Source organism: Cricetulus griseus, chromosome 7 (assembly GCF_003668045.3).
Source record: "Cricetulus griseus strain 17A/GY chromosome 7, alternate assembly CriGri-PICRH-1.0, whole genome shotgun sequence".
Classification (NCBI taxonomy): domain Eukaryota; kingdom Metazoa; phylum Chordata; class Mammalia; order Rodentia; family Cricetidae; genus Cricetulus; species Cricetulus griseus.
In genome coordinates this window covers 12,104,285-12,126,895 of record NC_048600.1, presented here as the reverse complement: position 1 = coordinate 12,126,895, position 22,611 = coordinate 12,104,285, and the positions used below count along the sequence as shown (strand labels likewise).

The following is a 22,611-nucleotide window of genomic DNA, read 5'->3' as shown; positions in this document are numbered from 1 at the left end:
AATAGCCTTCACATACTAGACCTGATGAGTCTCATAACTGTGGAGATGAGGCCAGAGCCATCCTTCCCAAAACTCTATCCCTTCTCCACCCAGGCCTTCTCTGACAATTGAGAAACAGTCAGCTTAGAGAATGGAGAGCCTATACTAGAAGAGACCTGGCCTTAGCTGCCAACCCTTCCAACTGTAAACAAGTACCTTGTGTTGATCCAAATACCTCAAAATACTTCAATCTATGAGAATAGTGTTTTCTTGGTTCTTGGCTTCAGAGTTTTCAGTCCATGGTTTCTTGGCTCTGTGGCTAGACACGTTCTTGTGGGAATATATGAGGGAGCATGACTGCTCGTGGAGGCTAGAAGGCAAAGTGGGTGGGAGAGCAAAGGACATGACTGCTGTGACTTCTCCCTTCAAGTAGGCTCCACATCTTAACGGTTCTACCACCATCCAACAGTACCAAAAACTGGGACCAAGCCTTCATTCTGCACTTGAGATTTTAGGGAATATTGACAGTCCCAACTGTGGCACACCTTTTTCACCTCATTCCTGAATTAGGGTTCTGTGACTGAGGCCTAAGTGTTGTAGGGATACTTGTGTGTCAAGCCCCAGCCCCACCCCACATCCATTGGGTAGAAACTCCTGGGCCACCCCAAGGAATCCTCAATGCAAGATGCTTTATGTCATAGGAACTGCAGTTGCTTTAAACACACTCAAAGTCCCATGGTGATGCAGGAGCTAAAGAAAGTGAACTGGAACCTCCAGGTGAGTCTTAACGCTCTCTTCCTCCTGTCTGGGATGGGAGCCCAGGCTGTGCTCTCTGAAGGGGACTCAGCACTTGTTTATTAACTAGGGGTCGGCAGAGAGCCAGTGACTCCCTGAAATGCAGGTCCTAGATCTCAAAGTATTTATCCAGGAAATCTGGATGCCAAGGTCAGGGAAAGATGGAGTGGAGATTCCAAAGAGACAGATGGAAGAAACCCATAGTAGCAGCATAGGCCACTTTCCTTATCTATGACCTTTATGAGGGGAACAGTTAGTGTACCTGGCTCCCACTTCCTTCTACTCCCCCTCCCCACAAGCAGAAAACTTAGCCCCACTGACATCTACTTCCCTAACACTGCTATACCCCTGTGCTACCTGTTTGGGATCAGCCTACCCAAAGCCTTGTTGCAAACTAATCCCTCTTCATGAGGCAAGTAATATTCCTCTCCAAAGTCCCCATGACTCCCTCTTCACCTCTGCAGCCTCTCCAGATCAAATTAGGTCTGCACGGGGTGGGCCTTTGAGCTATATCTATGCTTCTCATGTCTTCCCCTTTTACCTCCATTTACCAGATGAACTGTGAAGTCCTTATTATATATGCAGCTAATTCAATCCTCTTAATATTCCATGTTTTCGTACTTCAGTCCAAAACCCATGGGCTCTCTACCCCTGTCATCCTAAATTCTTAGGCATTTTTGGAGAGCTGACGAGATACTCCCCATGCAGTGGGGGCAGCCAGACCCATGTCCAATGCAATGTCATCAGCAGCTCAGATGTAGCCTCTTGGGGTAAAACTAACAGAGCCTGTTAATGGAGACCTTTTCTAGCCAGGGTCCCTTGACCCTGATCCTAAGATGCAGATGGTCACTACAACCAGGATGAATCCATGTGTGGGCCAGATAGTCCCTTTAAGTTCCTATTGCCTAGGGTGGGTCCACTCCTGTCACAACAAACCCATGGCATCCAAAGCCTTACCTCTTTATTCACAGAGTGGCATCTCCAGGCTCTCCTATGGGCACCAGTACATGCAGCGTGAGGACTTTGCAGTCGTCGTACAGCCTTTCTTCCGGCAAACTCTCATCCCACTGAATGAGGTAAGCTGCAGCTGTTTCTAGGAAGCTTTTGAATGCAGCCCTCGTTTTTTTTATTGTCTTGCTCTAGGAAGACTCCTAGAGAGGAATTGTTTTTCAGCTGTGTGTGGGTATGATTGGAACTTAGACATTCTTAGAAACGATCAAGTGCACAGTGACCAAGCACACCCCCACTTCCCGCCCCAGAATGGAAAATCATTACATCTTCATTTCCAGGACAGGGATGAACTAGGAAAGCTATAATTCATGTTTGCCAAAAACAAAATCCAGGAGGCTTTCCATCCGTGTCTGAAGCAGGTGGAAGGGGAATGCTGTGTCACCTGTTGGGTGGGGAAGCAGGCAGGCAGGTTCAGATGGTAACCTCCTTTTCTCCGGTCACAGCAAGGGGACATGGACCTCACCTTCTTCTCTGAAGACTGTCTCCACTTCTCAGAACGTGGACATGCTGAGATGGCCATTGCTCTCTGGAACAACATGGTATGCAGCTGAGGGAGCAACCTAAGGCTATTGGCTCCTTCCTACAAAAGGGCAAACTACTGATATGGTTTGGTTTTCCCTAACTATTGCTCCTGGTGTGTTTTTGAAGTGTTTATGTAAGCAGGTGCACAGGTAGAATGTTGGATATCCTGCTCTGTCATTCTCTGCCTATCACCCACAGTGCTGGTGTTAGAGGCACCCACAACCATGCCTGGTTTTTACTTGGATTCTGGGAATTTGAATTCAGTTATTCATGTTTTAGCATGAGTTAGTAGCAAGTTCTTACTCTTCTGCCCTCTGATCAGTCCCTAATATATTTAGGTGTGGAAATATGTGGAGATCCGAGGACAAATTTGGGTGTTAGTTCTCTCCTTCCACTGCAGGTTCCAGAGATCAAATTCAGGTCATCAGACTTGGAGGGCAAGTCTTTTTTTTTTTTTTTTTTTTTTTTTTTTTTTGCTGAGCTATCTCACTGGAGAAAAAAATGTTTTATTTATTGTGTGTATTCATATACAACAGTGTATATGTGGAGGTCAAAGCAACTTGTAGAAGTCAGCTCTCTTCTTCTACCATGTGGTTTCCAGGCCTCAAACTCAGGTCATTAGGCTTTCCAGTAAGTAGCTCTACTTAAATGCATACACCTTTTTAAAGAGTGTATGTGTGTGTATATGTATACACACATTAGTACACTTACAACAGTTCTTAGGCATTGCTAAGAGAATAGCTTTGCAATCAGATTGAGACTGGATGAGAGAACCATGCACATCCTTGAGCAAATGATCTCTCTGTTCTCCTGTATCCACATCTGGAAAACGATAGAGTCAGCACAATAATCAGTTTAGACAAATGTCAGCCCCATTACCATTCAGTACCCAGTCTTCAACATCCCCAACAAGTATTTCTATAGATACTGAAAGGGCAACGTACACACAATCTGCTCTCCCAGGTGGAGACTTAGTCCTTTCCACTGAACAAGGAGAGAACCTTATGAAATGAACATGCCGTCCTGGGCCCACAGGTGTCCTTGTGTGTCACCCATCACCTCTGATGCCTTCATGATCTGGCTCAGAGAAAATGAGGTGCTTTCTTGGCCTTTAATCTAGGCTCCACTATACCTCAAAACCCACCTGGCCTGCATGTTTCCCATGGTGACTGAACCATGCTCTTTATGGCAGTTTCAAGCCTAGCGTAACTGTGCCAACCACTTCTGGGAAAATATTCCCACCCCTGGGAAAATATTCTCACCCCTGTCAGCAACTCCACGTTGCCTAGTACCTTCCTCAGCTGGCTCACAATAGTGATTTCTTCTTAGCTGCATCACCTCCTCCTCTCCAGCAACCAAAGCAGCATGTAAGCCTAATTAACTGCAGACTCAGCTTTCTTCCTCTCCTGTTGTCTTGGGGTTTTCCTCCCACTGACATCATCTGTCTGCCCAGTTCCAGAACTTCCCATCATACTCTTTTTCAGCACAAGATTCTAAATTGCCATCAAAAATATCTTTGAAGTTTCCCTCCACCTGCCTTCTTAATTTATCTTTTCTTTGTTCTTGTAGCCCAGGCTGGCCTGATGCTCTCAAGTCTGCCTCCCAAATGCCAGAATTATAGCTGTATCTGGCTTTGGGAATGTGGATGTGGGTGTATGTGTTTCATTGTTTTCTTACTGGGTATTGAACTGAGGGCATCACACACACACACACACACACACACACACACACACACACACACACACACACTATCTGCTACTGAGCTATATCCCCAGGACTCATCTTTTATTTTAAAAACAATGTCTCACTAGGTTGCTATGGAATCTATTTCCTGTCTATGTTCCCCTAAAGATCTGAGGGGAAAGCAAAGTTCCCTTCCCAGCTTTTCCATCAAGCCACATTGCTTACATCTGGGATTCTTGGGGGATGGGGGACCTCCTGAGGCTCAATAGTCAGACTGATGCTCACACACAATCAAATCCATTGGTCTCTACTGTGAGGATTCACAGCATGGTTCACACCTTTTTGTTCCATGAAGGCAAGAGGAAAGGTTTAAAAGCACTGGTGATTCAAGATAGTCTTATACCCCAAAATTAAAAAAAAAAAAAAAAGCTAGACTAAAACTACCCCAGAGTCCCTCGTCCTGTATAATTTGGAGGAATAATTACAGAGTCCCATGTTTTCATCCCAAACCATCTCAGACACATGGCTCTAGCATCCTGCCAACTCTCCAGTCGTCTTACTGGAATATCACCCTTAGAGTCACAGCTGATAAATTGGCTGTTAGAGCTGGAACAGGTCTGAGAGGTCATCCAGCCAGAACACTCTGTAACTAAGATCTACAGACATGAGCCAGTTTGCTTAGCCTCACACAGCCGGTTAGGGGCACAACAGAAACAAGAGTCCATGTCTTCCCCTGGTGGCCCAGCCATAACACCAACCTTCCTCCCTCCTGCTCCCAAGCCTGATAAGCACATATATAGCTGGTGAATTCATGTCTCATAATTAAGAGTCCTATGACATAGTGTCTGCACTTTGGCTGATGTTCCCAGGGCACCAAACGTACTTTAAGTCATGACATCTCTTGCCTCTCCTCCTTCCTCTAGAGATCTCTTCCACCACTGCTACACAATACCCCTTATCTACAAACCCTATGTCGATAGTCCTTGCATCTCCTCCTACTTAGCATCCATCTCTGGACTCACAGCCCCTGAACAACAGTGCTTAGCCCTGATGCATATGAGAATCCTCCAGAGCCTTTAATGGCTGAGCCATCTCCCCAGACCAACCTCTGGTGATTTTTAAATATAAAGTGGTTTACAACCACTTTAGCAAGCTCTTGTGTATCTAACAATGCTGAACCTATGTATTTCCTGAGACCAAACAATTTTATCCTGGAGAGAAGAGTATACAAATGTCCACTAAAAAGATACATAGTTTTTATTGCAGCACTACACACAAACCCAAGTGTTCATCAACAAACTGTTGTACATCCATAAACTGGAGTATTTTCACACACCAAGAGTAAGCAAACTTCAACAGCAGATGCTCACACACACACACATACCCATCTACCTCAAAGGCAAGCTGCGAACTGTAAGGCATTAAGTCAGTGTTGTCTTTCCTGATGGCCTCTCTTTAGGTGAATAGGATTAGGGGAAGGTGTAGGAGAAGCCTTTGAGTCCGGGTCATGTTCTCTTTCTCCAAATAATCAGCTGCTGATTTGCAATGTATTTGTTTCTCTCTTGGTTAACTTCCAGAAATGGTCCTTTTAAAATATAGCAATGGGGCTGGACACATCTTGTCATCTATCATAAAAGTGCATATTGCTCTTGGAGAGAACCCAGCTGTGTCGGACAGTGTCTTAGTTAGGTTTCTATTGCTGCTATAAAACACTGTCCCCCAAGTGAACTTGAGGAGAAAACGGTTTATTTCAGCTTACAGTTCCACAGCACAGTTCATCAATGAAGGAAGCCAGGGCATGAACTCAGGCAGGAACTTGGAGGAACACTGCTTACTGGCTTGCTCGGCCTGCTTTCTTATGGCATCCAGGGGAATGCCCACATCAGTCACTCATTAAGAAAATGTGCCATAGATGGACCTATAGTCTAATATTATGGAGGTATTTTCTCAGTTGTGGTTCCCTCTTCTCAGATAAGTATCTCATGTGTCAAGTTGACAAAAACCTACCCAGCACAGGGAGTTTACAATTGCCTATAGACTGTAGAGGATTTGATGCCCTTCTGGTCCTCAAGGGCAACTGCCCTCCTGTGCACATACATATACATAGATATATATTTGATAAATAATTTGTCTGGAGTAGGCCTTAGACATGATATTTTTTTTCTTTCTTCCCTCATTTTGGGATAGGGTCTCACTATATATCCCTGACCAGCCATATAAATCAAGCTGATCTATAACTGACATCTGCCTGACTTCTAGGATTAAAGTCACATGCCACTATGACAGAAAAGAAGGAAACAGGTTAGACCCCTTTGGCATAGCACACAAGGCATTGGGGGACTTGGCCCCAATCCCTTTCTCTGGCTAGGGAGCCCCTGCCTCTACTTTATAGTTTTACCTTGGGTTTTCTTTCTCACTTCCTTGCCTACTCTAAACACTCAAGGAAAAGATACCCCTGGGACCTCTTTTTACCTCCCCAGGCCAGGCCAGTGGCTGCCAGTAACATTGCACCTTACCAAGTCCAGAGATTGGTACCTCACAGTGCCTGTGTTAGGAAAGGTGGTTTCTAGAAAAACAACTCCACTTCCTGGAGCTGCACCAAGGCTTTTTCCCTTGTTAGTATTTCCATTCAAGTCCCTCAGATTTCCATTTCTATGTCCATTCACCAACCAACTATCCAGCACTATTATGTGGTAGGTATTGTTCCAGTTGCCAAAAATGTAACAGAGTAAAGAATACCCCTGGCTCTCATGGACTGTGAATAGTGTGGCCAGGAAAAGACAGATGAGAATCAAATTAGACAGGTCATATAAAACTGACTACATTGAGCTTTACAAGAAATAAAGCAGGGAGATAGAGACGTAGGATAGTGGTGAGGGCGCACTAATGACATGTGAATTGAATGTCAAGAGGTTGCCCAGGCAGGCAGAGGTCTGGGCCATGGTGTTCCAGGGAGAAGAAACAGGACCCATGTGGCATGGAGTCAGGAATGGGCTTGAAGCTTCTGACGAATACACAAGCCAGTGTGATGCTCCAGAGGTCAGGAACCAGGGTCAGAAAGACAGGCAAGGGCAGCCACATCCTCAGCTGTTTTAAACAAGGGGCTGACGTGTTCCTGTTTGCCCTCCAGTCACTGTGCAGACATGGGCTGGGATCAAAGATACAAGTGGAAATTTAGCATGAGAGGAATGTGGCTGGGCCCAGGGTGACAGCCATGATCATCTTAGGGTGTATTTAAAACTGGCTGAGGGAAGTTTGGGGTCTAGAGCACTGAGCAAATGGTCAAATAGCAAAAGAGACATCTACTTAGAAATTGTGTTCTGTTTCGGACATGGGAAGTGGGAGCTGTTTCCTATATAACCACACAGAGGCATCAGGGCCTGCTACAGGCTAGAGCTCAAATGGGAAAGTCCAGGTGAGATTTGACAACCACAACAGAAAAGTGACATTGATACATCAACGTAGTATTTAGAACCACAGAATTAACTGAGAAATGCCCTAGGGTAGGAGTAAGTAGTTGGGATCATAGAGCCAGTTATCAAGGGACACGTTAAGGAGGGACTTGGCATGAATATAATAAAATTGACTGCAAAAAAAGTTATAAAGAACAACAGCCCAGGTGGTGACGGAGGGTTGAGGATGGAGTAGATGCACTCTGGTGAGAATCAACAGGAAGAGGAAATAGAGGCTTATTAAACCCACAGGGTCACAGCTGTCCTCTATGCCAGCAAGCTTTCAGAACAGTCCTGGGAATCAGCCAACCAGACCTTTAGCCTTCATTCTATCCCTAGCATTTCTGTTTGCTAGAGCACAATTGTGTTTCCTTGGCTCTAAGAAAGTAGAAATAGATCTACATCCATAGCCCATGCCAGTTCATACACATTTCCATGTCATCATTTCTCTGGAAGCCCTAAAATAAATGTCCTAAAAATTCCACCAGTTAGTACCAGCCACCCTGCTGCCTTGGAGAAGGCAACTGGTCGGCCCTGCATGGTTATTGTTGGCTGAGCCGGGGTTCAGACATGTGCTTGTGGTTTGTGGCATCTCTCCCAAGCCCAGAGCCATTCCCTATCCTCTGAGTTCCTAAGAAATGGGTGTGGAAGGCATTCAGACAGCAGACAGTGAGATCAGGGCCCAGGTCTGTCACCGGCGTGGACAGAGTATTTACTTCCTGCATGGTCAGGGCTTGATGGCCAAGAACAGACTTGAAGCAAATTACACAGTGGATGAAGGCAAGACCAGTTCAAAGTACTGATCTTTTCCTCCCCTTAGGACACAAGTCCAGAACAGACTACTACCCACATTTGCCTGGGTTGGGGGTATATTATATTCCTGCTACTTCTTCCAGAGTCTGATATGGAAGCATTTAACAGCACCCCACCGAAGCACAGCTGCTCCCTGGGATATTTCAAGTAAATGTTTTCATCTGTGTGACAACCCATAAAGCAGCTCCAGTGAGATTCCAGTTTAAGGCTGGCAAGCCAAGTGTAGTAAGGATGTCATGGTAACCAATATGCTTTCAAAGTTCTCCTGAAACTGACTAGCCATGCACACACTTGGACAAGTTGGTAAATATGATCACTATTTCATAAAATTGAAGATACAGTGTCTGCAATCACTGCCACCCACGGGTGGAGAGGCAGTGGGCATTCTGGTCCCAGATCTTTGAGAGATTCACTATGGCCTCATCACTCTTTCCTGGAGCCCTGGTGTCCTTCTGGGTAAGTCTTGAGGCATCAACTCAGGGGTCCTGCCTCGTTCACTCAGACTTGTTCTCCCTGTGAGCCAGCTAGGGCCGGAGCTGCTGTGCTGGGCAGCAGATTTTACTAAGTTGCTGCTTTGAATCCACCCTTCCAAAAGAGTACCCATGAAAGCCAGATCCCAACTTTCTACACAATCAAGGTATGCTTTTTCTCTTTCCAGCTGGAACCAGTGGGCCGTAAGACGACCTCCAATAACTTCACATACAGCCGAACCAAACTCAAGTGTCCTTCACCTGTGAGTGAACCTGCCTGTCCCAAGTAGACTGAATGTGTGGGGGCAGGACTTAGACATACTGTCACTCATGGCATCACAACTTTGCCTTCTGGCTGCCACAAAATAGAGGAAGCAGGAGCCAACAACCCCATTAGCAGAGAGGAGTAATGCTAGTCAGTGCTGGCTAGATGCCTTAAACTACTTTACCTTCAGAAGGATTTGTGGATCTTGTAGTGCCCAGCCTGACGCTAGGAGCTGGGGAATGGGAGGTGACAATGAAGACACTGTCTGTTCCCACCTGTCCCTTCAACTCTCCAGCATCCTTCTCTTGTTTCTGGACACTGAATGGCTGTCCTGGAAAGTAACTCCATTCTTATCAAGGATGTTGGACTCCTTATCTGGTCACCACTGCCCAGAGGGGAGACCTGCTTCCCACTATTATACACTTCACGCCCCAGGCAAATGGACCCACTTCCCAGAGGAGTCCCACTAGTGGGCATGTGTGTTTTTACTTGTTTGCTACTGACTTTGCCTGTGAAAAGGTCCACCTCCTTCTGACCCCATCCATTGGTCTGTTATCCCCTGGGCTACTCTCCACCTTGTCTTACTCTACTGCTCCTGCCTCCAAACATTCCCCTGTGTGGTGCTCTCACTCCTTTTTAATGCAACTGTTTCTTCACATCGTCCTCCTGGACAATGAGAGGCCATATATCCTCAGTCCTCAGTTGCTCATCAGAGCGCCCGCCCAACCTGGGGCCATACAACAGTGCCTGAGGTTTGTTTACTAAGAGAGCAGTAGACCCACAGAGGCAGATGCCTGTCCTCCCGTTCACTTCTTCCTCGGGTACTTGAATCCACTACAAGACCAGGGCTCCTCTTGCCCTGACTTTTCCTGAGCCCTGGGCACTCCTGGAATGGGAAACTATCAGAAGGACCCAGAGGCAGCAGAGCAGCCAGTACCCCAAGACTCTTCTAACAGTAGCTTACCAACTCCCCATCTTTCAAAATTACATTTGATGAGAAACCAAAGAGAGGTTATAACTGGGTGTTGTCCACTTGACAGACCCATCCTCACAGGGAAGGTTCAGGTACAGTGTGAAGGAAGGAGATTTACAATAAGGACATGCAACGGTGAGGTCATCACTCTCTTTTAGAGATGGGATTTGGGCAGATGGATGGATGGATAGAGCCCTTTAACCCCTGATCCTCCTGCCTCCTTCCCCAGGAAAGCCCTCTCCTCTATACCCTTCGGAATACTCAGCTCTTCCCAGACCAGGCGACTGAAGTATCATCCTCCAAGGTGCTGTACTGGGCAGTGCCAGTGGCGGCAATAGGTGGCTTGGTAGTTGGCATCCTTGGGGTGATGCTGTGGAGAGCCCTGAGACGCTCCTAAAAGGAGGTTCTTTCTGCAAGTCCAAATGCTGCCAGTTTCTAGGACACTGAATGGATCTTCACCCAAATTCCCAGCTACACTCCTCATCTGGCCTTCAACTGCAGCAGCCCTGGACACTGTGGCCAACCTTGCTTCTGTACCTGGTGCCCTCAGAAGCCAAAGGGACTGTCACGACTTCTTGGGAACTTGGCTGCTCCCAGGTTTATAGAGGGTCAGAGCTCTTAATGAAAGACTGCTTTTATTCTTAGCTTAGCCTGGTCCTTGCCCTCACCCTCTATCTGATGCATATACAGGTATGGGAGCCAGAGTGTCTTTAACCCTATACCAGGTAGGGTTGGGGGTGGAGGTATAAGACCAGAGTCCAAACTGGCCCTGTCCAGCTCCATTACAGCCCTATGACAAGCATATCTTGTCACTCACCAAACCCATAATTTCAAAAGAAATGAAAGCACTGATTACCTGATGGTAGCTGGAATCTGGGGCTGACTGATCATTGTTCTATTGCACTCAGCACCTGTCATGCCTTGTGTCCAATGGGAGTCTTGTGATGGCTTCTGAGCTAGGCATGTCACAGCCTGGCTGGTAAGACATACATCTTCCAACAAAGAGGAGGCTCTTTGATAATGTAGTTGATCACTGGTAGATGTGTCTGGTTGCTCAGGGAGTTTCCCTGGAAGAGAGTATGCCATTTTGGAAGAAAATGAGATAGGGATGTGAATTATGCCATGTCCCTTTAACCTGATTTTCAAATGGTGCTAATTTTAGGTAGGTAATTTCTAGTTCTACATTAACTGATGTCTGAGATAATCTGGATTAAATCTGAAAACACAGACCATTGGTTCGGGGCAAGGCCAGAGCTGCAAACCTCATATACATTCTCCCTTTTATCTGTACAAAACCCCCAGGGTTTGAAAAATGGCAGTGGTGATCATCACTGCAAATGCACTAAATGCCAATGAGTTCTTTTAAAAAATTATTGTATGCTGTGTTAATTTCACCTCAAAGAATCCAGAAAACCTGCATGATCATCTTCATGTTAAGCATCTCTATAATTCCAAAGCATGGGATGATGGCACAAGTTAGAACCCCATCTATTCAAATTCTGTTCTCATGCTTAACTTCTCAGATTTGATATCAATAAAACTGGAATGCAAGCACTCATTTTTCTTGCCTCACAGCACTTTTGAAAAGCAGATTATACAAAGGTACTTGTTATCCCAAAACACTGCACAAATGAAAACATGTCATTTTTATAAAAGGCTGAGGCAAAACCCTGAGGATGAGCCCTTGGTACTGGGCAATACTCTCAAGGGATGGAGACTGACTGAATTTCTCTCCTGGGAGTTCAACATCTCTTTTTGGGAAGATAAACAAGAGGGGCCATGCTCAGTGTCTGTGTTCTCCTGGGCTTCCGTTTCTGACACTATTAATAGTGTATTGCACCCTGTTCATTCCCTGAGCTGTATCAACACATCCCTAGGTGCTTCTCATTTGAGATGATCTCACAACAACCTATTAAATCTATGAGTTCCGAACCATGTGCCTTCCTTTTCTCCCAGTCCCCATTCCTCTTTCCACCCCAACCCCAGAGAACACCTGACTCAAAAACCTAACACACTAAACACCAACATGGCAGTACAAGTGGAAAATTCCATGCCTGGCCCTATATGTCAGGTGCGTTGAAACACTGTGTGGAGTTACCTGCATACTACTTGTAATTGGTTTGTCTGAAACAAAAGTGGGTCTCATCTTTATACTTCAGTTGTATCCTTAAGGTATCAACTACATACATACAAACACTCAAAAAATACAGAATCCAAAACACTCAGATATCACACATTTTGGATGAGGGACTCAGGATCTGTGTCATTGAAGGTGTGCCATGTTCTTTTAGGTAAACAATCTAGGACTACACCCAAAGCCACACCATGAACAAAGCCAATAATTTCCAGGGATATTATCCTTTGTTGTAAGCCCCATAGAAGCTTTTAAATTCATAAAGGAAAGATTAAAGTGGATTAAACCTAGTCAGAATACTTCAGCAAGGCTTTTGGAACATTAATTGAGCTCTGAAAGATGGAGTGATGATCTTGTTAGAGGCCTAAGGGGAATAATTGAACCATTAAGACTGGTAATTCTGCATAGGTAGAGAAAGGGATGTGCCTGGTCTTTATCAGAGGTGATGTCCGGGCAACCAGGATAAATGATGAGTCAGCCACTCCGAGGACCAACGTGGAAAAGGCAAAGGGCTAGCAGTGACTTGTGGTTATGATTTGTGGCAGTATCAGGATGCCTCTCACTGGGAACTGTGAGTAATAGTGAAAAAGATTCATTCAAAGCAAAGTGTTCTCAAGAAGGTTGAGGGCTGGGGCAGTCGTTCAGGTGACAGCGTGCTTACTGGAGCAAATGAAGTCCTAGGTTGAATCTCCTGCACCAGATAAGCCAGAAGTGATGGCACTAAGAAGTACAGGCAGGGGACTCAGAAGTCCAAGGCCATCCTTGGCTACATAGTGATTTCAAAACAAGCCTGGACTACATGAGACCTGAAGAGAGTCTTACTCTCATGGGAGAGTAAGAAAGAGGACAAAAGAAAATTGACATCCTTGTAGCACTTGGATCAGGCCAGACAGGCACCCTACCCCTTCTGGTCATCACCTTCTTTGTACAGAGAATAAAACCAAGATTCAGAGAAGAGGGACTTGATTCAGTTATGTTTTCATTACACACAATGGAAGATTATTCCATGGTAGAATAATAACCTCCAAATAGAAAATGACCACCAAGTCCAGCCATGAGTTGAACCCAGCTGCAAATGAATCGTCTATAAAATCAAATAAAAACTTAGAAACATAGGACATGACTAGCATAGTGACAGTTCTATCATTCCCCTAAACAGTATAGGGCAACCAGGAAATGCAGAAGAGCTCACCTAGTTAATAATCTGTGATTTTAAGAATTAACTTCAAGCCAGGCAGTGGTGGCACACACCTTTAATCCCAGCACTTGGTAGGCAGAGGCAGAAGCAGGTGGATCTCTGAGTTCAAGGCCAGCCTGGTCTACAGAGCAGAAAGGCAACATGGAGAGAAACCCTGTTTTGAAAAAACAAGAAAAAGAAACCCCACCCACCCAAAATTAACTTCAAAGTTAAGATTTGTAGCCAGTCTTTTCATAAGCAAAACCAAACAATCCCAGAGAGTGAGAATCAGATGTCACAATTAGACCCATGGCATTTTACCTGATGCAGCACTAAAGAGGGATCACAGCTTTGTTACCTAATGACAGCCAGGTTCTGAGATTTCTGTAGTCAGATGATTGTGCCACCATGAGATCATGGAGTGTGCTTACACAAGCCTAAACAGTATGGGCCAACCAAGAAATGCAACAGAGCTGGCCATAGTGGTGTACAACTCCGGTCCCAACCCTGGGGAGGCTGAGGTAGGAGGGCCCAAGTTCCATGCCAGCTTGGGCAACCCTATATAATGAGATGTTTTCTCAAAGAGAGGCAGAGAGAGATGTGGGGAGTTGGGGAGCCACAATGTATGAGGTTCTTCATTGTGTATCATGGCATACTGTTTTATAACAACTGTTTTGTTTATAAATATAAAGAATACACTCTATAATAATAAATAGTATAGTGTATAACTAGTACCATCATATGTTTATTTCTGAGTGTTGTACATGCTATACTTGTGTACACCATTGTTAGAATCATGTGTGTTTGCACCAATAGCACTAAGAACATGTGAGTAATGAGTTGCATCAGGCCTGGGGGCTGGAGAGATGATCAGCTGGTAAGTGACTGCTGTGTACGCATGTGGACCTGAGTCTGGATCCTCAAGCACCCACAAAGAAAGCTGGGTATGGTTGTGAGCTTCTATAACCCCAGTGCTGGGAGGAAGTGGGCAGAGACACAAGGGCCTGTTAGCCTATCAGAATTGATGAATGCTAGGTTCAATGAGAGAGCCTGTCTCAAAACTAGAGAGCAGTTGAGGAAGACACCCAAAGTTGGCCTGTGCCTCCACATGCACATGCATACATACATGTGCAGCCACATTCCTATGTACACACACTGTGATGACGTGAGTGTCCTCCATAGGCTCTGGTGTTTGACGGTGCTGTTTGGAAGGGTTAGGAGATCTGGCCTTGCTGGAGGAAGTATGTTACCAAGCAGAAGTATCGAGGTTTCAAAGCCTCAAACCAGTCCCAGTTCACTCTCTCTGCTTCCTGCTCACACTTTAAGATGTGAGCTCTCTGTGAGGACAGGAGGGAAGAGGGAACTGGGCTTGGAATATAAAACAATTAAATAAATAAAAATTTAAAATAAACAAAAGATGTGAGCTCTCAGCCATTGCTCCAGCCACCGTGCCTGTCGTGCTACCACACTTCCCAATGAGGAAGGACTCTTACTCCTCGGGAACCATAAGCACAAATACATTTTCCTTCTTATTAACTTATTCTTTTTTTTTTCTTTTGGCTTTTCAAGACAGGGTTTCCTCTGTGTATCCCTGGCTTGGCCTCCCTGGAACTCATTCTGGAGACCAGGCTGGCCTCGAACTCACAGAGATCTGCCTGCCTCTGCCTCTGCCTCCCGAGTGCTGGGATTAAAGGCATGCGCCACCAACACCTGGCTACATTTTCCTTCTTTAAGTTGCTCTCTTAGCTTGGGTTACTACTGCTGTATGAAACACCATGACCAAAGCAACTTGGAGAAGAAAGGGTTTATTTCAGCTTACACTTCCAGATAACAGTCCATTACTAATGGAAGTCAGGACAGGAACTCAAACAGGACAGGAACCTGGAGGCAGGAGCTGATACAGAGGCCATGAAGGGGTGCTGCTTACTCGCTTGCTCCTCATGGCTTGCTCAACCTGCTTTCTTATAGAGCCCAGGGTCACCAGCCCAGGGGTGCCCCCACCCACAGTGGGCTGGGTCCTCCCTCATCAGAAAATGCCCTCCAGGCTTGTCTGCTGCCCCATCTTCTGGATGCATTTTCTTAATTGAGTCTCCCTTCTCTCTGATTATTCTAGCTTGTATCAAGTTAACATAAAACTAGCCTTGGCCACAATGCCTTATCATAGCAATGGAAAAGTCACACACACACACACACACACACACACACACACACACACACGGACAGTTATGACAACACTACATGATAAAAACCTTCAACTCTATTATAAACTTATAGAAGCACCATACTATATGTGGTCCTTTGGCAAAAAAAAAAAATAATGTCATCACACAGTAACACATGAGCATATCAACATTTTTTTTTTAATTAAGGAGTGGCTCAGTAGTTAAGACACTTGTTCCAGAGGACCTAGGTTTGGTTCTGAGCATCCTCATGGGGTGCTCATAGCCACCTATTATTCTAGTTCCTGTGTGCCCCTTTCTGATCTTTGAAGGCACGTGGTATACATGTATACACTGAGGCACATAACACATAAAATATTAAGTATTTTTAGAGATAAAAGTTTAAGATGTAAGAGTAAGGCAGTATATTTACAAAAGAACTGAGAACCAAATAGAACTTCCAGAAATGAAATATTGCATCACTAGAGAAAAATAAGTCAGTTAACTGTTCAGACAGCAAGAGGGGTAACTCAGTGACTGGTGTGTCTCATGTGGATTGTACAGCAGTAAACCTGAGCTGCTGTGACTGAGCCTGAGACTATGACATTATGGTGACTTGTGGATTTCTATTTTTTAAAATATCAGATATAGTGTCACACATCCAGCATGTAGGAGGCAGAGACAAGCAAATCTCTGAGTTAAAGTCCAGTCTGATCTAAGTAAGTTTCAGGCCAGCCAAGACTAAATAGTGAAACACTGTCTCAAAAATAAATAAAAAATAATTTTTTAAGTAATAAAAACCAGGTAGTGGTGGCACATGCCTTCAATCCCAGGACTCAGGAGGCAGAGGCAGGTGGATCTCTGAGTTCAAAGCCACCCTGGTCTACAGAGCGAGTTCCAGGACAGCCAAGGTTACTAGAGAAACCCTGTCTTGCCAAAAAACAAAACAACAACGACAACAAAAAAACCCAAAACTTACTTTTAAAAAGGGGGCTAGAGGGATGGCTCAGTGGTTAAGAGCACTGACTATTCCTCCAGAGGACCTGGGTTCAAATCACAGCACCCGCATGGTGGCTCACAACCATCTGTAACTCCAGTTCCAGGGGTTCAGACACCTTCTTCTGGCCAGGCATATACAGACATATATGCAGACAAAACATCCATACACATAAATAAATTAAAAATAAAAAAATGACTTGAAAGCAATAATAATAATAATAGTAATATAACCTCATGGTGACCATGATCATTGTGATGGGTGATCAGTGCCCACAGAACACCAACATCTGTTAGCACCCATCAGTCAGTTTACAACTGTTGGCAAAAACCTTGCCAGAGTTCAGCAAAGAGATGTGCCCCACCTCCGCTTTCTAACAATGCCCAGGAGACTCATCACTAGAAGCTTGTTCCACTGTTCTGACCCCAAGCTCTGCCTCCTGCCCAGGGCCTCTCTATTCTCTTGGAAAGGAAGACCTGGAATTCACTCCTCAGATCTCTGCCTACTGCATCCCCCAGCAACAAAGATGCTTCCAGAGCATGAGATTCAAGGAACTGAGAGACAAAGAAATGCAAGTGTCTCTAAAAGTATTCCACACACGTGTATTTGAGTCATTTGGATTTTATCCCTGATCAAGTCAAACCTCAAGCACAGTCAGGCTTGATGACTGAATAATCCTCGCTTCCCTGGACTTAGGGATTAGATGAGGTGAAAGGGGGACTCTAATCCTGAGTTATAAGGAATGACCCTATTTTTTCTTTTGCTTTTTTAGAGATTTATTTATTTATTATGTATACAGTGTTCTGCCTGCATGTATCCCTGAACACCAGAAGAGGGACCAATAGCTCATTATAGATGGTTGTGAGCCATGATGTGGGTGCTGGGAATTGAACTCAGGTCCTCTGCAAGAGCAGCAGCCAGTGCTCTTAACCTCTGAGCCATCTCTCCCGCCTGACCCTATTTTTTTTCAACTGTAATAAAAAACAAGAAGTCTGCCCCGGCCCCCCAAAAAAACTGATGTTTGGGGGTTAAATGAGAAGCTGTATGAAAGGGTGTAGTGGAGAACACGCTTGATCAATAAGAGCTATAGTTATTCTCCTATGTGCATGCCTAGGGAAAAAACATAACCACCAACCAGCTCTCAGCAGTCTTTGCGCCATTGGCTATATTCTCTATGTGTCTCCACCTAGAATAGAACTATGGGCCCTTAATATGGCTAGCAAAGGTTCAGTCTTGCACTGATGCCTCCAGGGAGGCCCCTCTGGATCGGAATGACTAAGGCAGCAGCTTGCTCCCCACACACTGGGTGGGCAGGGCAGTTACATGGCAGGCCTCTCTGGGCACTGTTAAAATTCCTTTGGCTGGTCTGCCTTTGTCCCAGAAGGCTGATGAAAGAGAGAGGTGGTACGATTCTAGGTGTAGTGTGGTGGGTGACCAAACTCAGGGCCCAGGAACTGAGAACCCAGGAGACTGGGTTCTCACTCCCTAGTCCCCAAACCTCCCCTGGGACTCAGCTGCCTTATCGGCCCACCTTGCCAAGGGACTTTGTAACACAACCATTCCAAGTCTGGTTTGAGGCTGAGTTTACTTTTAGACTTGATTTCCAAGGAATAACAGGCTTTGGAGTTGGCTGCCAGCTCAGTCAAGTGCTCCAAGCTGCCCCATACGGACTACTCCATCCTGGCCTAGACCTAAAACCAACCATATAGTCTATAAGACTTAGAGCAATGGACCCATGGGGAAGGGCCTAGGCCTGGCCCAGGATGATGTGGTAGACTTTGGGGAGCCTCTTTTGAGGTCCTTACCCTGCCTGGGGAGTGGAGGGGAGATGGCTAGGGGCAGGTGGGATGTTGGGTGGGAGGGGAGGGAGAGGGAGAAGGGATTGACATGTGAAGCAAGCTTGTTCCTAATTTGAACTAATAAAAGAATAAAATTAAAAAAAATAAAGAAAGACTTAGGGCAAAACTAAAATACAGGGCCCTTTGAGAAATCTGATAGAGAATCTTTTGTTTTTGTTCGTTTGTTTGTTTGTTTTTTGAGACAGGGTTTCTCTCTGTAGTTCTGTAGACCAGGCTGGTTTCGAACTCACAGAGGTCCGCTAGCCTCTGCCTCCTGAGTGCTGGGATTAAAGGTGTGCGCCAACATGATGGCCTGATGAAGAATTTTTAAACATCTGCAGTATTCAGCCAAGGAGGCTCCTTTGAACTGACTCACGGGCCACACACCACAAAACTGACCATGCCTACCCCATTTAGCACCAGACTGACAAGCCATCACTGCGCCTCTGTCCCCTTTGTATAGTCAGGACAATTGCCAGCTGAAAGGTGTCAATCTTCTAGAGAGGAAGGTGCCCAGCCTAGGGCAGAGCCCAGGGGACATGCCTGCAGGGCAGCTAGGATTTTGTTCCCACTTGCTGGAAAAACAGCTCAGAGCACATCTCTGGGGACTGGTAAGGATCAGTGATGACGCCATTACATATGGAGACTCGGTGTTTGACCTTTCTTCTCCAGTTCTATTTTTACATTTTACACAACAGGGCACAGGACCAGGCTCTCTATGGAACTGAAATTCCCTTGACACACAAGGAAACATAAGCAGCTTCCTAAATTGTCCAAAAGGGCAGCCCCCTACTTCCAGAAGGTGGGTGCAGTGAAACCAACCCTGTGGGCATTCCTACCATGACTCAGACTTGTATGGCTGTGGTGGGTGTGTAGGACAGTCTGAGAGAAGGCATGGGGCATTTCTTGGCACACAGAGCTGCTCACTTAGGAGATTTAGCTATTGTTAGTACTATTCATGGGAAACATTTCAATTTCCTATTTTATTTGATTGCCTTTATTGCTCTGCTAATGTTCATTGATTCAGTGATGCTGTCCTCAAGTTGATACTGATGCTATTTCCATGACAGAAGTACCTGGACCAGTCTGTATCCTATCACTTCCTCCAGACAGGCACAGACCTACCATCAAAGGGACAGAAATCTGATTTGGGGATCCTAACTTTCCACTATGTACCACTCAGGAAATACTCCTAACACATACACCCCAATATAAAATTTGTAAGTATCAGAGCTGGAGAGATAGTTCAGCAGTTAAGAGCACTGGCTGCTCTTCCAGAGAATCGGGGTTCAATTCCTAGCACCCACATAGTAGCTCCAGTTCCAGGGGATCTGACACCAATGCACATAAAATAAAATTAAATAAATTATTTAAAAATTTGTAAGTATCTTTATATCTATGCAGATTATTTTGTGACAAAACTAGGATTGGGGCTGATTAAATGTCCCAGTGGACCTGAATTAAATCCCAGGAACTCACATTGTAGGGGAAAACTAACTCCTACAAGTTGCCATCTGACCCCTGACATATGCTGTGTCACAGGTGTACCCATATATGCACACACACTCAAATAAGTACACATAAATACGTATACATATGTGCACAATAAGTATAATTTTAAAAGAAAAATGCATTTAAAGTTATAATTATAATAATGACATAATAATTATGTTATAATTAAAGTTACAGATAAAATAAGCATTTGGCTCTTGCCAAAATAGTAATCTTGTGGGGGCAGAGCATTTTGATGGAATAGATTTCACTATGTTTTAAAATCACCTATTCTTTCTAAATTTAATTTCAAAGATTATTGTAGCTGGAAAGATTCCTTACAAAGAGGTAGCCACAATTGTTCCTTGGTTAGCAGAATTTCATGCAATTCTCCAAAGGTGTGTTATTAGCTCTGTGAACTATTAGCCTACTGTCCAGTGCCCACTTGTTTGGGAGGAGGGGTAAGTGATCCAGTTGGAAGATTTCTCATTCCTACTAAAGCTTCTACCCTACAGTTATTTTTCCTTTTCAGTTTTTTGTTATTTTTGTACTGGGGATTGAACTGAGGGCCTTAAACTTGCCAAAAAAAAAAAAAAAAAAAAAAAAAAAAAAAAACCTCTCTACCACTGAGCGATATGACTAGCCAGTTGTTTTCCCCCTTACTTTTTTTTTTTTTTTTTGACAGTCTCTGTTGCACAGACAGGCCTTGACCTGGCTCTGTGGCCCAGACAGACTACCTTTATGATCCTCCTGCCTTAGTCTCCCGAGCATCTGGGGTTACAGGTCTGTGGTGCCAGACCCCGGTGCAGAGCTGTCTCAGAACACTCCCTTCTAAGTTGGTTTGAATGTGCACAGATGGCATTACTCTACACAGACCCCAAGGCGCCTGCTGTTGCGTTATGTAACAGTAGCATTTCCAAACACCTGCCTCAACTTTTCTTTTAAAAAAATTACCTCCAGGAGCTGAGAATATGGCTCAGTGGGAAAAGCACTGGCCATGCAAGCATGAGGACCAGCATCTGAATGTCCACAGCTCCTGTAAAAACCATCACATATATATCGTCCTAGCATACCTGTGTCGAGATGGGAGGCAGAGATGGAAGTTATGGAAGTCACAGGCCAGCTAGACTATCTTACGAAAGGGGAGCCTGCCTATAACAAGGGGGAGTAAGAGGACAGATGCCCAAGGATGTCATCTATTCATGACATATGTGCATGACAAGCATGTGTCCATATATACATATTAAATACACACTAACATGCACACACAAATCACCTTCAGGGCTGGGCTTGTCACTTGGGTGGGAGGCGGGGTGTCTGTCTTAACATCTCTGAAGCCCTAGATTTGGTCCTTGGCACTACATAACACTGGGTGTGGTGGTACACGCCTGACACGCCTGTAATATAGCATTTGGCAGGTAGAAGCCGGAGGATCCAGAGACTAAGGTCATCCTTGGCTACTCAGTGTGTTCAAAATCACCCTGGGACATATGAGACCCTGTCTCAACAATAACAACCCCCTAAATAAATAAAAATAAATGGGTGTCATATTTTAAAAGGATTGTATTTATACTTGTCAGCAACTTTAAGATTGCCCTACACTTTGGCGCATGTTGGTGGCGCACGTTGGTGGCGCACGCCGCAGAGGCAGGCAGATAGATCTCTGTGAGTTTGAGGCCAGCCTGGCCTACAGAGCTAGTTCCAGAACAGCCTCCAAAACAATACAGAGAAACCCTGTCTCGGAAAAAAAAAATTGCCATATACTTCAACTTTCAAAAAGGAAGCATTTCTTCTCCTTTCCTATGAACCAAGTTTACTTTTTTGTAAAAAGTTCCTGTGTGCCATGCTACTGACATCCAGTTGTCAGTGGCACAAAGGGAAACAAATTTGGAACAAGCTACTAATTAAAATGCATAACTCATCTCCAAGCAGGATGGCTCTTACAAGCACCTGGCCAAAACACTTTGGAGGTGAGTCTTCCTCCAAAATGCTGTAAGAATTCTATTAAACTGCAAAGCCTGTGTTTGGCATTACCACATGGATGATGATAGCCTGAGATATTCTGCATGCTTCTGACTGTGCTGCAGTAGCCAGTAAATGATACAGCAGAATCATCTCATTGATGGAGATCTATTTGTCTTCTTACATAGGAATCTGCTTTTACACAAACAGCCACACTCACTCGTTCAGCACTATAGGAGAAAAACACTTAGAGCATTTATAAAAAGAAGTCACAGAGACCTAATCCAGGAATCTTTTATTACTACTACTACTACTACTACTACTATTATTATTATTATTATTATTATTATTATTATTATTGAATCTTACATCATGTGCCCGAATTCCGCTCACCTCTCAGTCTTCCCATGTCTGTACCCCACTGCTGTGACTCCCCAAAAAAGAAAAGATCCATTTTGTGTTGACCATATATTCACTGGAGCATGGTCAAATTCCTAGTGGCCAGCCCTGCTAAGGAAGGATGAGTCTGCCTGCATCTGCTCCAGAATCAACTCAGGAGAGCCAAGGGGGTGGGGAGGGGCTCTACCATGAGGGGCAGGACCAGCTTTCCAGTGCCCAAGGCACTGCAGGCAACCCTGTACATTGGCAGGAGTGGGGCCACTGACCCAGGAAAATTACTTTAGCTAAAGCAGAAACTTTAATTGTGAGGACACATCCTTGATTTTTCCCCAAAGCATTCTGTTTTAAGATTTCTTTTTATTTTACGTATATGGTTGTTTTGCCTGAATGTATGTTTGTGTACCACTTGATGTCTGGTGCCCACAGAGGTCAGAAGAGGGCATCAGATCACCTGAAACTGGAGTTACAAAATACTGGAAACTATTATATGG

General features: G+C 44.8%; 1 protein-coding gene across 1 annotated transcript in view; it reads left to right on the top strand.

Annotated features, from left to right (window-relative positions):
* The window catches only part of Plb1 (phospholipase B1), a 93,910-nt gene extending 79,972 nt beyond the window's left edge, over window positions 1-13,938 (top strand). Inside the window, exons 47-51 of the mRNA XM_027424423.2 lie at window positions 681-756; window positions 1,746-1,850; window positions 2,229-2,324; window positions 8,914-8,988; window positions 10,193-13,938. Coding sequence (XP_027280224.2) covers window positions 681-756; window positions 1,746-1,850; window positions 2,229-2,324; window positions 8,914-8,988; window positions 10,193-10,360 — 520 coding nt within the window. The 3' untranslated portion in view covers window positions 10,361-13,938. The remainder of the gene's footprint in view (window positions 1-680; window positions 757-1,745; window positions 1,851-2,228; window positions 2,325-8,913; window positions 8,989-10,192) is intronic.
* The last annotated feature ends 8,673 nt before the right edge of the window (window positions 13,939-22,611 follow it).